At 41.4% G+C, this 17179-nt stretch overlaps 2 protein-coding genes across 2 annotated transcripts in view; both read right to left on the bottom strand.

The window, feature by feature from the left end:
• Positions 1 to 4366: 4366 nt before the first annotated feature.
• b3galt8 (beta-1,3-galactosyltransferase 8) lies at positions 4367 to 5965 on the bottom strand (the record flags this gene model as incomplete). The annotated part of the gene is made up of 2 exons (XM_083978790.1): positions 5630 to 5965; positions 4367 to 5002 (listed from the first exon to the last, which is right to left on the bottom strand). The coding sequence occupies exons 1-2, from the start codon at positions 5948 to 5950 to the stop codon at positions 4367 to 4369; spliced, it is 957 nt and encodes a 318-aa protein (XP_083834916.1). The 5' UTR covers positions 5951 to 5965.
• A 4196-nt stretch (positions 5966 to 10161) lies between these two features.
• The window catches only part of tncb (tenascin Cb), a gene marked incomplete at its 5' end in the record, with an annotated part of 56161 nt that continues 49143 nt past the window's right edge, over positions 10162 to 17179 (bottom strand). Inside the window, 2 exons of the mRNA XM_083979090.1 lie at positions 10162 to 10295; positions 13028 to 13191. Coding sequence (XP_083835216.1) covers positions 10185 to 10295; positions 13028 to 13191 — 275 coding nt within the window. The 3' untranslated portion in view covers positions 10162 to 10184. The remainder of the gene's footprint in view (positions 10296 to 13027; positions 13192 to 17179) is intronic.

The following is a 17179-nucleotide window of genomic DNA, read 5'->3' as shown; positions in this document are numbered from 1 at the left end:
AAAAAAAAGATTTAAAAAAATAAAAGACCATGTCCAACCTGAACAATCAGGAAAGACTCAGTTTTAACAAACAAAACTTTATTGCCATGCAAGAAGTGTGAAAGTCCTTAGCAATTAGACCTTATTGTGATGTCATGGTGTGTGAAAAGGGAATGAGGCTGTGCAAAGTTTAAGGAACTCCCCTGGTCTGAAGACAGGAAGCTCTGAACAGGAGGGACCAGAGCCAGAGGGTGAATTCTCAAATGGCAGCCAGGAGGGTCGACCTGTTCTCCACGGTGACGGGGACAGTGTGTGCGCCTCAGTGAAGAGTTACAGTCCTTATAGTAAACTTAGAAAGTACAACACTGACCTGCAAGAACCTCAAAGTTACACTTGAAAACAAAGAGGATATGTATCATAGAAGCAGGTATAAAAAAAAAGGTAGAAGATTAAACACAGTTAGGATAAAAATAACTCGACATCATCTCACTACTCGTGACAACAACATAAACGAATGCCACTTGTCAGGATCACCACAATCTTCCACCTAATCTTCTGACTCTGGTACCACAGGAGAATACATTACCCACCTTCTCCCTCTGTGGATAAATGCAGCAGTAACTGCCATCTGCTGACGCTCAGCCTCACTGCTGAATCATGAAGCAGCCCACTCACCAGCACCGGCCCCACTGCAGTCATCAAGCAGCAGGCTGCATCTAATGCTTTCACCGTCTGCTCTCAATAGGTCACATCATCCAATCTGTTGCTGTTGATGTGCAACAGGTCTTTTTTTTTTATAGGGGCTATTTGTAGACTTTGCAACATGGCCAGTAGGCTATTACATCATCAGGCTCCTTATTAATACATGTTTCTGGATTTACTCATCCCCAAGTGCTTTGCCTCTCTGTGTGGCCAAATGAAATCTGTAAACATTGTGTCATATGATTTTTTTAAAATTCCAAACGCTTGCCTTGGCAATATGTACAATGTATGTCATGCCAACAAAGCCATTTGATTTGAATTGAAATGAATATAAAATCACATGTTAATACTACCTAAGGAAACAGTGGGATTTCCCACCTACAGTATATCTTTATTGCACATAATGACTGGTTTAACATTAATCCTGACCAGCTTTTCAAGACAGGGGAAAACTGTTATTGTAGTATTTTGTTACAAACATGGGATAGTATCATTTTTCTCACTAAGGGCAAGAGAGCGCAACAGATTTGATGTAGCCTGCTGTCTTGTCTTGAACAGTATAGCCCCTCTGAAGGGAGCTATATTAAGCTCGGCTGGGCCTTAAAAGCCAACAGATACAAAAGGGGGCCCAAGGGGCCTCATTTGCAATTTCCATGGTCTAATGGAGAATCTGAGCAACAATTAATTTAAAATAACAGGGAGACTGGCAAAGCACTGACTTCACAATCTTGCCATAATATGAATAGGAAGGGCCATTCAACCCAATCAATATCAAGCCAGATATGCTAAATGCTGAATAATTATTATTAAAGGAACTACTTTCTTCAATAAACCTATTATGATGATTAGTTCAAGCCTCACTGTCAAGGCTTTAGCCAAAATCTTTACATCTACTACTCTTCATAACAGAACAGATATAAACTTAACTTCCCCAACAAACTGGACATATGTTGCTATGGATACAGAAAGTTTTTTTCACCCATGTTTGTGTAAATTTTAGAAAATGAACTGTAGTGAATTCTGTATTTTAAGTTCCTGTTTAATCCGACATCTGTCATCCGTCGCTGATGACTGACTGAGGAGCTTCTTCAGTGTGGTTATCATGTCTGTGCTGAGCTCTGACTGAACCATGACTCACAGTCTCGTCTGATGTGACATTCACATGAGTTTGGTACAAAAAGCTGAATTCTGGATGTTGTCATCACTCGTTAAATGATCTGATTTGTTTTTGAGATCAGTTTGAAATAAGAATGTGAATAAAATACAACCAGACATGACGATCTCTCATCACCTTTATTTGGTCAAAGCAGCTCTACAGGCTAAAAAAAAAAGCTCAGAGACCCCTGATATTATTTGCATCATTGCATATTTCATATCCAACATTCCACATCTGCTCTAACTGTTTACTAGTTTAGTTTTTTCAACCTTCTTCAATCTCATGGTAAGATCATTTGCATTTACTGAGCTGCAGTGACAACCCCTGATCAATAACAGCAGTAATGATTTCCGATTGATAAAATATCATGAGAACATTTTTAATGCCGGTTGTCATACATTTCCACATTAATATGCAGTAGAAATACAGAGCCTGATATCCAGAGATGAGGTAAAGCTCTATGAGGCATCGTGGTGGTGCACAGTGTTTCATAATCAGTGTCCGTCTATAACGGAACAAGCTGTTTTTCCCTCACCTGTAATTATAAGCATCACTGTCAGAAGGTCAAGTGTAACATACATGTCAGCTGCTGACACATGCTGCCACCAGCTGGTTCTCAGCTGTAACTACAACGCATACTAGACATGAATAGGCACTTTCTCTTATCACACAACCTAACAAAGCTAAGCTGCAGGTTATTTTATAAGCTTATATTGCACATCTATAACATGAAGCTCTAACTGCAATATCGAATCTTTATGTTCTAACATAATAATGTTTAACCTGTGGAAACCAACTGTACATAAAACGCATGAGGTACAAACTTGGCTCTATTTATAATAGTCTTTGGTTTATATTACAATGTCTGAGGATACATTATATATTATATCATATTCACACCAGCATTACTATATTTTTTCAGCATTTTGGAAAAAGAATTAAAGCACATTGGTGCATAAGGCTAAAGTGTTGTCTCCTCTGCGGTCAGGCCAAAATCCATTCAACAGACTGTTACCTTCATTTTCAATTACAGCCAAAAACCTTATCTTCAGTCATTTTGGTCATTCTACATGGCTTCAGGCTGCATCACCTAAATGCAAGTAATCATAATAATAACATTCCTTTCTGCAGCACCTTTCACAACCAGTGAAATCCAACACTGTTGAATAAAACAGGCACTGGAGAAGAGTTTGGTGTTTTGAGTTAAAGGCTATCTGGTCTGATGTAGTGATGTGATTATAACCTGAAGACTGTGAAGACCTCACCCTGTACTTGTTCTCTGCTGAATGAATTCTCAATTGTTTTGCTTGACTGTTTCGTCCATAAAATGTCAGATATGCATTTTATGATGATCGATAACTCTTTAAATGTGTTGCCGATTACGTTTTTTGCTAATCAACTAAACGATGAATAATAATTTCAGACCTATACATTCTTTTAGATAAAGCTGGATAATTAGTTGATTTCCTTGATCAACAGAAACTTTACCTGCAACTATTCACATAACATCAAACCCAGCAGCTTTTCCTATGACACACTATGAGACAGAACGTTCACCATTCTTCTAAAGTGCAAATTATTGATGAACTGTTGCCTGTCACATTTATATAAAGATTTGGCTTTTTAAATGTCAGTGGTAAAATTGTAAAAAAAAACAAAAAAAAACAAAAAGAGACGCAAATCAGCTGATCATTGGCACAGCTTCTTGAGGATTGATTAAACCACTGGTTCAAACTTCTTTGGCTCGTGGCCTTTAGGGAGACCGCACATGTCTGTGGTTTCATTAAAGGTACATTGTGTAGGAATTACTGCCATCTAGCGCTGCGGTTGTATATCGCAAGCAACTCAATCATATTTTTCATGCTGCATTCACCTGAAATTGGGCAGACGGCAGACGGACAACAGCCGCTGCACGTAACGGCATAAACAATAAAACAATACACGTGACAATATGTTGTCATGGCGATGTCGTATTGTTTACCTGACCCACGTTTTACCGGCTTTCTCTGGACTTCTGTGACTAAAATGACATCCGGTTTGTTAGCGACGGCCGTCTGCCGGACTGCTGTGAATGCAGCATCAGTGTAACGCTCCATTCCTCCTCACTGCGTTACCGCGGTGACTTTTCACAGACGCCACCTCGACCTGAGCCGACAGCTCCGGTGTCTCCGCTGAGTTTCCGTGGTTTCCTACCGTCACGCTGCTACTGAACGTAAATAATGAATGAAAAGTAATGAAAAACATACTTTTGAACGAAATAATCGATTTCCGTGAATAGATAACAGGAGAAGTTACACAATGTCCCTTTAAAGAGCAGGTAGTAGGCCTAGAATATACTCTGATAGTTTCATCTGTTTGCAAGTAAACCTGTCATCTCATTCCCCTTTTACCTGAACACCTCCTCCCCGTGACTGTGTGTGTGTGTGTGTGTGTAATGGCTTTCTTCCTTTACAGAAGGCTATAGTTATTCCTTTGTTTTTGTCCATTCATTCGCTCTCAGCCGTGAAGCAACTTGGTGAAACTTCTCAGTCAGCAGCTGGTGTGGCCTTCAGAGAAATCCCGCCAGGCCCGCTGCAGCTTCGGCGGCTTGAACCCGTTGACGATGATGAGTTTGGCGAAGCTGCACCTGTCGTACTCCAAGTCCCTGACCTCAAACAGGTTCCTGAGGCCCAGCAGGCCGAGGGAATACGCAGGCCGGACGCCCAGCACGCGCAGACACAACCCCACGTACACGTCCTCCAGAGGGATCGCCCGGACGAACCTGGACGCCCAGGAGATCCTGCTGGCCAGGTCTGCGGAGAGGACGTAGCCAGCCCCGGACACGTACGGGGGGAAGCTGTCTTCGGGGTACTGTTCCTCTGATATATACCACTTGCTGTTGCCGTCCCTCCTCGGACGGCCGTCCCTGATCACCGACCCCGTGATGAAGCCCTGCCGTGGACATGTCCCCAGCCACCTGACCAGGTAGAACACGTTGACGAAGATGTCGGCGTCCACCTTCATGACGTAGGAGGCGGTTGGGCAGTGGGTCCCCACCCAGTTCATCATCATCACCGTCTTGATGGTCAGGTTCTTGTAGCTGTCCTGGAAGTTCATCTGGATGATGTCCCCATGCTTCTTGCTCTCATCCTGCAGCTTGTCCTGGACGCTGGACATGTCCCCTACCTGTGGTAGTAAAAGAGAGGGTTGCCCGCACAGTGAGGTCACAGTGATTTATTTAGCACTTGCACAAACGTTTTCGACCATGTGTGGTCTTCTTCAGGTGCCAACAGAACAAAGGAACGCTCACACCCATATATAGGGTCACAGGTGTATGGGTGTGAGGTCCAATTAGGTGAGGAGGGGCGAGCCTGAAGGTAAGGGGCACATCCTTCAGCTTACAGTATTTAAATATACACTTTTAATATAGTTTTAAATATACAGTTTTTAAATATAGAAAATCTTTTAAATATAGAAAACATCATACACTTATAATTAAACAATTGGGCCCAGAAAAACACAAATATAATCAGTGGGAACCCATTTGTAGTCAAAAAGTCTTTTTCATCAGTGAAATAGTAATCAAATATTTCATAATCATGAGAGAAAAAAAAGGAAACAACGGTGTATATGATCCAGAGTGGATACAAATGCATAAACAACCAACATCACACATATAAAGGATCACCAAAGTTACAAAACAAATATTAATAAATCATTAAAGTTACAAAGCAAGTGTTAAAAACCTATTTTTAGGGGTTCTCCTCTGGGGGTTAGTGTTTGGAGGGTGAAGATATAGAAGCTCTCTCTTACCTGTGGCAGTCCCATGTAGAAGAGAGTTAAGGTGTCCTGACTTGGCGCACCCCATGTTCTCCTGATGGTTTCCCTGGCTGCAGCCTCCTGAGGAGCAACCGGGACCATGAAGACCAGGAAGGGGCTTCTCCCCCTACATGCAGAGGGCTGGTTGAGGACATACCGGTATGTCTCAGGGGATATGACCCTGTACTCCTCCTCCGGAAGGGGACAGGGCGTGGGAAGGTGTTTACCCGGTGTGTTCACAAAGATATGAGCGGACAGGACGAGCGCGGCCGAGACGGCGAGTAATTTGATGATCTTCCAGGAGAAAGTCCTCATCGCCTGAGCAGATCCAGATCCAGGGTCCGCTTCGTTTTCACCGGCGCGCGTCCACGTAGGGCCGCGTTCTCCTCATCTGGAGGAGAAAAGAGTCCGAGGCGGAACCAGGAAAGCCAGCAGCAGCTCCGATCAAACACACACACATACACAAACACACACACACACACACACACACACACGCGCGCGCACGCCCCTCCCTGTGCCGAGAGCAGCGGCCACTCCCACCAGGAGAATCAGGAAACAGTCTGGAAAGTGACGGCAGCGGTCCGGATCAACTATGTCCGGTCCCCGAGGTAACTGTGTACGAGTTCAGACAGAATCTGCTTTATTAGCCTATAGCTTATGTGCTGCTATTAACTCTAACTCTGATTTGTTTTGTTATGTTTTGTTTAGTTTATTAAGCTCACCATTAGCTGCAGCAAAACCACTATTCTTCCTGGGGTCCGACAGAATTAGGTAGAATAGCCTACAATAAAAGCAAAAACTTCAATAAAACAACCCAACGAAAAAAAACGAAACAACACAAGAAAAACCAATAACCAAGGTGAGGTTTTTAGCTTCCTCACTCCTCGATTTCATATCAGCACCTTTTACTACTATAGGCTACTCTTTATAGATCCATATTTTCATATCCTATAGCTATCATATCATTCACACACACACACACACACACACACACACACACACACACACACACACACACACACACACACACACACACACACACACACACACACACACACACACACACACACCCATACATTGAGCTTTTAATGTATAATTTTGTATACTGTTTTATTTCTTTTTTTTAATTTCATTTCATTCTGACTTTAATTTGAATTTCCCTCCTGGGGATGAATAAAGTATTCTCTACTCTTCTCTATTTTATGATTTTTAAAAGTGTCTTTGAGCATTTGTAAAAGTGCTTACAAATAAAATGTATTAGCCTATTATTATTATAGCAAAAAAAAAAACTAAAACAAAAAAACAAAAAAAAAGAGTTTTTACACCTCAACCTGATGATCATTTTAGGTAACCATTAATTTCTCGTAAGAATAAGAAAAATAAGAAATATGGGTAGCTATATTTTGCTATTTCCTTCAGAAGTGGGCACCAGTTAGATCATGGATTTGTATTAAAGTAGGCTACAGAAATGCTGAATGGGGTGAAAGAGCTGCAATTAGTGCCACTCAAGCATTAACGCTGCTGACCATAACATTACATCCAGTCAGGTATTTCCCCCTCCCTACTCTGCTCTGCGTATGGATCTTACTGACGGCGCGCTGCAAACGCCACGGTTTCGGGTCTTGTCCTACTCACCAACATGCTTCGGTGCCCATAGGTTCCGACTCTCGAGTGGTTAAAATCCAGAAGTAACGGTACCGACGTACCGGCCCACTTAGCACGGACTGTGTTGTCTTGTTAAATTAATATAACTTATAAATAACGTGACACACGGGCAGGACTGATAAGCTTTGCTGTTTAGCTTCCGTGAGTTCTATTTTTCTATTTTTAGCCGTAGCCGCTAGTTTAATAACTTTCTCAGTGACTTTTCTCTAGCGCGTTTCCCATTTCCCATGAGGCTTTGCGCCATTCTACAATTTAAGAACGAACAAACATTGCTGGTTATTTTATATGTTTGGACATGAAAATTCAGTTATATCTGAACAAAAAGAATTAGATAAAGACAGGAGGCTAAACAAAAATCATTTAGCCTAGTAGTCTGGATTGATGAGAGTCTGCGTCACTATCGCAACCATGAGTGAGATGTAAAAAGACAAGAGGTGGTATAAATAATGGCTGGACTGCTAATATTAATTAATTCAAGGAAACCTTGAAGATTATCATGAGAACATGATTGACTTACATTACCCTCATTGAGGCTGGTCATAAAGGCCGCATGACCGCGCAGGGCAACCTGCTCGATGGTATGCTGGAGTATGTTGGCTGGGCGGCCGACCGGGAGATCTCCTGGTCGTACTGATAGTCATTCCGCAGCTGGTATATATATAAATATATATTTCAACTCTGAGCGCTCTCAGTGCCGCAACAAAAAAAGGAAAGTCCGACAGCTTTTTTCCGAGCTCCATAGGATCTGAATGGAAAGTAGACGGTGGACACGGCCCCTTTGCATATATAAAGAGAATGTATTCTATGAAATGTCAGAAGAGGTATTTTTTTCACGGCACCCTTGACGCAGTCAGACGGCACCCCAGTGTGCCGCAGCACCCACTTTGAGAAAGGCTGACCTAGGCACACCTCAAAGTGCATGAAGAATAAAAACAGTATTCACAGTCTACTGTAGGAATTCCTGATGGCTGTAGTTCAGGTTTTTCTGCATTTCTTACAACAGGACCTTGGGCCGGGCCACTTGGAGGTTGCATTTGGCCACTGTTTGAATAGACCTGCTTTACTTGCTAAACATGGTCCATGATCATGGTGTCTCTCAGGCAGCAGATGGTGACAGATGTTTATTTTAGGGCTGATGATGTCATTGGATATTATTACATAAGTGGTCTGGATGTTATTAATGGAGACTTGTTGAGTCTGAATCCTCTTAGTGCATTCCTCTGTGAACATCCTACCTGTCGGTTTAAAATGAAGGTCTATCAATAGAAGAAGTGGATCTACAGTAATGACTCAGCTTCTCTCAATCACAGACACCGACCGACCGTCTTCCTTTTAAACAAACTGTTTATTGTAATACAGTTTACAGAGAAACACCTGTTGTTCACCCAGTTATAAACAAACAAAACAATAAAACAAACTTAATTTACACAGGCATTCTTTAGAAGGTCAGTGGTTTAGTTTAGTATCCTGCCATAGCAGGGGGTGGGGGCAGGAGGGGGGGTCAGGGGGGTAGAAACAGTAACTAGTTCTCTAGTTTTGGCCTGTTCAAACACTATTTTCATCAACATAAGCATCGAGGCCACACTATGTCAACTGGAAATCAATTGGAATTGGCCTTTTTTTTTTTGCCTTTTCTTTTTTTTCTTTTTTTTTACGTTTCGAGCATCAACATCTTTTGTGTTAACAACACGTAAACATTCTCTTGTTCCACATATACAGCATGTACTGTATTCACATTTTGCAAAAAGAAAGAAAAGACTATGTAATAATCACCGCATGTCATCATAGAGTGAATAATATTAATAATAATAATAATAATAATAGGTCCTGCCTTGGATTCAGAAGAGAAGTCAAAACACATCAGCTTTTTTTCCCTTTTCTTTGTTCTTCAGGTATTTTTTTTTTTTTGAAAAACACAACATTGTGGCTGCAGAATGATGCATTCAGGTGCTCTCGCGTAATGAATGGAAACATTGCCATCCAGGTGGACATGGGAAATACTTTTACATAGAATATTTTTTTTTTCTCTTTACATTTCCATCTGTATCGTTTCAGATGTTGGCTTGTGTCGAGGGAGACTAAAGGGATCCTGGGGGGGCAGGGAGGGGCAGGGAGGGCGGGTAAGGTGACACTGACACAGGTGATGTTGCACAAAGACAAACGAATGGCAAGTTAGATGGAGATATCTGACATCTCGGGGGGGGGGGGGGAGTGGTTGCCATCTGAGGAATATCCCTTTTCAAGTGTTTCAAATCAGATGCATACCGTACATGTAGAGCGCTGTACAAGGAATGAAGTGATAATCCATCTGAATTTTCAGCGTTTTATCAGTTTTTAGCAAAGACACCCTGAACCTAAAACAAGACCACATTGTACTATAAACAGCTTTGTCCATTCTGGAATACCCCCCCCCCCAAAAAAAAAAAAAAGTGGCTTGGATGTGAGATAGGGAACTGTATTAATTACTGTACACAACAGAATGCCCGAGCTGCGCTCACGCCTCCCCACATAATGTTACAACACAAGAGGAACGGGTCAGAATCGGGTGAGATGGAGTTTGTTTTTGCTCTCTTTGGTGCGTGAGTTAAATCTGTGTGGGCTTGGTTTTTAATTTCAGTTTGTAACATGCACATTGATTTCAGCACTGGCAGTATTTCCACAAGGGGAGGAGGAGGAGAAGGGGCGAGTTATGGAGTTGAGGCTGATTTCTGAGACAGTGGGAGGGAGGTGGGAAGGGTTTTTGTGTGGAGGCAGCAGGGCTCTTGGCAGTGGCTTTGGTAGCTGCTGGGTGGATGGGTGGGTGGGTGTGGGAGTCCAGACGGAGTAGTAGCAGTGTTGTTGTTAGTGTTGGTGGTGGTGGTGGTGGTGGGGCGTTCTGGAGCGTTTATGACCGTTTCCTTCTTCCCTCCAGGTTTCTGAAGTTGGAAGGCCTGATCTTCATCTCTGCGAACTCGATGGAATGCTCGTGGCCTTTCCAGTGGAACCAGTTTACACCCTGGAGAAGACGGGACACATTTATTAGAGGTCAGTAGCCTTCTTCCTCGTCACAGATTCATATTACAGCAGCTCTGTTAAAAACATCAGTCTGGGAAGTCAGTGATCCGTACCATGTTCTTAAACGTCTTGCTTTCTACACTCTGTACAACAAACATGCCCTACAAAGGCAAAGTGCAGTATCTGTAAAAATGCCAAACTGAGAAAAACAGCTTTTTCTGTTCTTCATTGTCAGGTTTAAGCATCTAATTATGAATAACTACCAAGTCTATAATTGATTAGATAAAGGTGGACTGAATTAAATGTATTTTGTAGTTCCAATTTTGACAGTTTTATGGCAGATACTGCACCTTGGCTTGGTATTAGCTACAGATATGGCACTTTGCCTTGGTTTTACTCCAATTGAATTATAGAGTGAATGTAGGGAGTACAGTACTCTTTGCAGATACTGCACTTTGGCTTGGTTTCACTGTGCTTTTTTGGATGGACAGCAAAATAAAAAGCCCAATAACTCTGGAAATTTTAGCAGTACCAATATCAAATTCTACCAGATTGAAGAGAATATGCCACACTTTTGATTGATCAAAAAAAAAAAAAATTTAAGAAAAATGCAGATAGTGCAGTTTGCCTTTGGTGGGCTACATACAGTAGTTACACAGTACAACTGCAGGTACTGTACATCATAGTTTAGTTTGTAACTTGTCTCATTACTGAATAAGAGACTCCTCGCCTCTTCATTTAATATGATGGATGATGATGATTGTGCTGAGTAGGCACTTGTTTTAATGTGTTTCAGTCAAAGAGAGTAGATGTATGAGGCTCCTTAACCCTCTTTCCTATGTTTGGCCATGAAAAGAGACTGAGGGCCCTAGTTTGCTGGCGCAGCGCAGGTGGCGCAAGGTAGTGCAGCCGGTCTAATGCAAGTTTCGACCAGCGCAGCCTAGCGCAAAGTCAGATTGGGGGATTTGTAGATCGCGCTGCGCTGAGATAGGCGTGGCCGCGCAGCAGGGGGAGGCGTCACAGATTCAGCTTGGTGCAGTGGAAGTTTTGTGCGAAAATGTCTCGCCGAGGTTGCGCTGAAAGCTCGCCACCTCCAACCAGGTCTACTCTCAGCGCAGGGCGAAGCGCAGCAGGTGCAGTGGAAGTTTGACTGACTGACCTGCAGTGCACACACGTCACCAAGACCTCACAGGCAGATGTCCACAGTTCCAGGCACATTTCAATGCAATAAATAGCCACAATAACCACTATTTAATGCAACTAATGGAATCAACACGTGAATTTATATCTATATAGATTGTCCCGTCACATCTGACGTCAGATCAAAGCAGAGATCAAAGGCTGTCGGCAGCGTAATGGAAACTCCACCTGAATTAACACAGCAGGGACGAACTGGCACTGAAAAGCAGCTGTGGATGTCCCAAAAGCAGGACTGAGGGTGGATGACTGCATGTCGCTGCCGTGTTGAGATACCACTCTGCCCTTGTGATGATCGCTTTATTTATTTATTTACTTATTAATTCATTAGCGCATCAGGCAGCCGTAATGAAATACAAAACACAAATCTTCATCTCTCTTAGTCCACCACAGCCTCGGTATCAGATAGTCAGTATATAGCCGTATACTCAGCATCTCTATCACAGAAAAAAAAGAGAAAAAAAGAGACGGACAGAGAGAGAGAGAGAGAGAGAGAGAGAGAGAGCGTCCTTTACGCTGATTTCATCCGTTACGCATGGTGTTTGTTTATGTTGTGATTATACCTCTCATCTTGCTTACAGGGTTTGAATAAATGTGAGTTTCTTTATTAGTTTATTAGTTGTTGTTTCTTACATTGGGCAGGGGTTCTCAGTGTATCAGATCAAACCTGATTAAGGATATTTGTATTATTATTAGTGAACTCATTATTGGTCACTCTGAGCTCGGACCTCCGGGGAAACAGCTGTTTCCTCCGGGGAGAGGTTCGGCCTCTGGCGTCGCTGTCTCCTCCGTCCAGTCCAAGTATAAAATGACAAACTTGCAGCGCGCATCGCCCTCCGCGCAGTTAAAGGTGAGGAGAGGAGCTCATTTGATTGGTGAAGATCTGACTCGGCTGTGTCAAACCCACTCCACGCCTTTCTCTCCTCCTCCTGTCTCCCTCCCGCCCTGTCTCCTCCCTCTTCGCCGTTTGCGCCGGTGGGAGGGACGAGGGGAGGGTTTACGCTGGTCTAAGTCTGACTGCGCGGCCCACCAATCTTGCGAAATGGACCTGGTCCACGCCCCGTTGGCGTGGCGAAGCTGCGCTGAGCTTAGACTTCGCTCGGTCTAAGAAACTAGGGCCCTGAGTCTGTAATTTTTTTTTTATCTTGTTTGCTACTTTTACTTATAGTTTTTAACTAACATCAGTTCTTGTCTTCATTCCATACATATTCATTCCTTTTTTAGTTTTTTAACCAGTTTGTTTGCAAGTGGTACAATTCGGATGTATACAGAACATTATTGATATTGAAGAGCTGAAAATTAAAAAAAAATCCAGATTATTTTGGAAATTTCAGTCCATTATGCATTAACAGAACTAATTTGGTCCAAAAAAAAGAGAAAAGAACTTGACACAAAGGTAAACTTGTTTCTTGTTTTCTTCAATATACAAGGACAGGATTTCTAGAAGAATCATGTCCTCTCTGTGATTCTCCACATACAGGGTGAAAAGAATCAATAAGTGCACAGTGAGCTCTGTTGGATGCAGTGATACTGTACCTTGCTATGACTGTTATCTCCATATCGTCCCATCAGGTTGACGCGGTGACAGTTTTTATACCAGAAGGCTCCCTTATAGGACAGGGCACAGTTGGTGACTGCGATGTCGTTGTCGTGGTCGTAAGTGGAGAATGGACGACCGTGGTGGTAGGTCATGGAGTCACCTGCAAACACACACACACACACCAGACAGAGCGTCAGCTGAAGGATTCTTTTAGCAGCAGGTCCATTGTTGTGTTTCTGTGGTGGATGAACACTGTGACACCACAGTATAAACCACAATACTGTGAACTGCATGAAATAGCTACTATAGTATAGAATAGAGAAATTTGCAAACTTACTAACACAGTACATTAACTCAGAGCTGCTGGTTCTCTGTGACTTTAATAAAATTAGTCAACAAATGATTCAAATGTATGCCTGTAGCGCCGCATTATGTAATAATGTAATACATTTTCACCTCATGATGTAATAACGACACATTTTGTAATAATCTGACACATTTTGTAAAAAAATTCTTGAAGGCAATATGTAATAAACTTTGTCGCATTTTGTAATAACTTGTTACATAATGTACCGAATTATAAGAAAATGCAGGTGTTGCACTTTTTTAATGAAAAAAATGTAATAATTTGGTGCATTACGTAACAAGTTATTACAAAATGCGACAAAGTTTGTTACATGTTGCGTTCAAGAATTTTATTACAAAATATGACAGATTATTACAAAATGCGTCATTATTACATCATGAGGTGAAAATGTATTACATTGTTACATAATGCGGCATTATTACATAACGGGGCGCTACAGCCTGTCACAGGATCGATCAAAATTATCTGATTCTGTCAAATAGAAGATAGAAAATCACAGCTTCTGGAGTTTTTATTTTAAGCTAAGATTTTCCTCCCTGACCTTGCTGACAGTAATACTCATCACACCTCTGAAATAATGAATGTAGAATCAATCTTGGAGCCGCAGCTCAGGGTTAAAGACAGATCATGCCCCTGGTTCTCCACTGGACTAACATTAAGTTCAAGGAGAGCGCAGGGGCGGACTGGCCATCTGTACGTTCTGGAGAATACCAGAACGGCCGGTACGGCAGGACGGCCGCCGCCGGCCGCTGCGCAGCCGTCACAGTTTTTTTTTTCTCTTGCTTATCATCTACTGTTGTTCCATGTCCAGACCAATAGGTGGCAACAACACGCCTGCAGGCCCATAGATGCGCAAGCTCACTCGTCACTCAGCCGTTGACAGTGAGAAGTGAGTGTGAAGTGTAGCTCAACTGGTAAGGCACCTTGTCTTGTGATCAAAAATCTTGCTCCTGTGTGGGATCGAATCCCTCCACCGTCTGAGTTTGAATAATGCATTTTCTTTCCCCATCATTATGATCACTCTGTCAAAGTTAAAGCGTTAACACGCAATGCTTTTAACGCTTTTACCGCTTCGACTAGCAATTGTTTTTGTTTGTTTTTTCCCCCCAATCGCCTGTTCATTCAGCCTGGGGAGGGAGATGAGAGGGGGAGGGGGGGTGGTGCAGTCTTAGTTATAATGTTACAGAAAACCTGCATGTTTTTTCTCCTCATGTTCCTACACTAAAGAACCTGTTCTTCTTATCACCAAACGAGGCTGCTCTCCCTCTGTCAGCTGATTTTTAAATGCCATGAATGGAAAGCATAAGAAACGTCCAGATCTGGATGTTCCTTATGCTTTCCATTCATATTGCTGTTATTTCAAGCAATATATATATATATATATATATATATATATATATATATATATATATATATATATATATATATATATATATATATATATATATATATATATATATGTGTGTGTGTGTGTGTTTATGTATATATATATATATATATATATATATATATATATATATATATATATATATATATATATATATGTGTGTGTGTGTGTGTGTGTGTGTGTGTGTGTGTTTATTTATGTATATGTATATGTGTGTATATATATATATATATATATATATATATATATACATATATATATATATACATATATGTGTGTGTGTGTGTGTATAATGTGTGGCCTCTCTCTGTCAAAAATGCCAGGGCCTATTTTCTGTCCCAGTCCGCCACTGAGGAGAGGGATAAAGCCTGGACTCTAGTAAGGTGTCCTGGTGAAGCAGCTCATTGGCTAACATTCAGGCAGCTCAGAAATAATATACATCCTCCTTAGGGAAAGCAAAAAACTATTATCTTAAAGGATTAATTTCCAATTCTTTTACAGTTCTATCAAATCCTCCACCACATTACATTTCTTTATAATCTCTCCATTATACATGAGGAGTTATGAGGTCTGAAAGTCAGAACATGTGGTTGCACATCATGAGGATGGTGATGTAAACCACCTCATCAGTCAATCTCCAAATGATCCAGTCTCTCTAAACTCCTGGAATCATTAGTTAAAGCAGAAGTAAGTGATATATTTGTGTTAATATAAGTCTTAAATAGTTATATCTTCCGACAGCAATCACTTACATAGAGTGTTTGGTCTGAAACACGGGTCTGTCAGTCACTCTGCTCTGCTCTGAGCCGAGGAGAAAACATTTATCGTATCCTACAGTTTTTATCCAATGAGGAGAGAGAACGGCATGCAGGGCTGTGTGTGCAGCCAAGGAACGCCGTGAATGTGGTGACGTAGCGACGAGGACTGTTATGGTGCGTTCAAGGCAGCCCGTAATTCGTGTTTTTCTGACCTGTGAAGTCGTACCAGTTCGATCTGGTACGAGTTCACGGGTCAGAAGTTACGAGTGGCCGTTATAGTGACTTTCACAGGTAAAACAGGTCGGAAAAATACGAGTGGGTTGCCTGGAACGCTACAAAGTCGTAAGTTGTGACTTGAAGCTGTAATTTACGGTTTCAAAAGCCTGCCTGGAACGCAGCATTAGCCAAAACGACCGGATCGCTTACTTCTGCTTTAACAATGAACTCCAGTCACTCTATTCACACCCTCATCAGTCTGGTCACATGAAGCTCTGTCACTGCTGCTGAAGTTGTTAATGATCTCTATCTGATGCTGATAAGGGAGAACACTGTGCTGCACTCTGCACTGATTTATCAAAAGCATTTGCTCACTCTGCTCCATATTGGTTTAGATTTTATTTCTAGGAAATGGTTCAGAAATTCTTTTTAAGCAGTGTGTGATTGTGTATTTTCACTACCGTAATAGGAGCTACCACAGGGTTCATTATAAGTCATTTTAAAACTATGATTATGAATTATTAACTTGTGTTCTGTGTTGTCTGTCTGTCTTGCTGCACTCTATTTAGCATGTCCCTGAGACAATGTCCTTTCAGGCTTGGACTCATAAAAGTGACTCTGTATACAGCTCAGATATAAAATCATAAGACAGTTTGTCAATTATGGGCCCAAACTTATTGCAAGGGCAGTAGAAGGTAAGTCTTGGAGAGCTGGTCAGCAAACTTACACAGGGTCTTTTACCGTAGGTGTTTTTGCTGCATAGCTTGTAACCTACATCTGTTCATTTGTTTTAGTTTTAGTTTTTTATTTATTTTTTATTCCTCTGTGTCTGGAGAGTGACTTTTCAGTTTTGAGTATGCAACATCTGCTGATTATTTTGGTTTCACTTGTCAATGATTATTTTTGTTTTCTTTTATTGGGTTGGAATAAAAACATTTTTGACCTCTTCTCATGAAATGATTGTGACAGTGTGATTTATTCTTGATAGAAGTGTATATCTTCCCAAAACTGGTAAATGGGACTCAGCATGTAACATTGCACCTGGTCAAAGGTGATTACTGATGTGTATAAACTGGAATAAAAAGATAAATGTGTCTGAAAACAAACATATTCCAACATTATGGGCAACAGGGCATATTAATATATTTATGCTTTGGGTTTGATATACTATTTTTGGCAACTTTATTGGGAAACATTGAAATTCTAAATAGCTTTAAAGTCTAATGGAAAGGATTAATGGTAGGCATATAGGCTAATAGCTTCAGCCTCTTTTTGATCTATGAAATAGAATAGATAATATGGTTGATTAATTGATGAAGCATCCTGACTAACTAACTAAACTAACAAGACAAATGTAGAGAGTAGATCTATCTCAAACAGACTACAAAAGGAACTTGAATAATAAAATGAGAATTTAATC

This window comes from Trachurus trachurus, assembly GCF_905171665.1.
Source record: "Trachurus trachurus genome assembly, chromosome: 9".
Lineage (NCBI taxonomy): Eukaryota > Metazoa > Chordata > Actinopteri > Carangiformes > Carangidae > Trachurus > Trachurus trachurus.
This window is presented reverse-complemented; position numbering and strand designations above follow the sequence as displayed.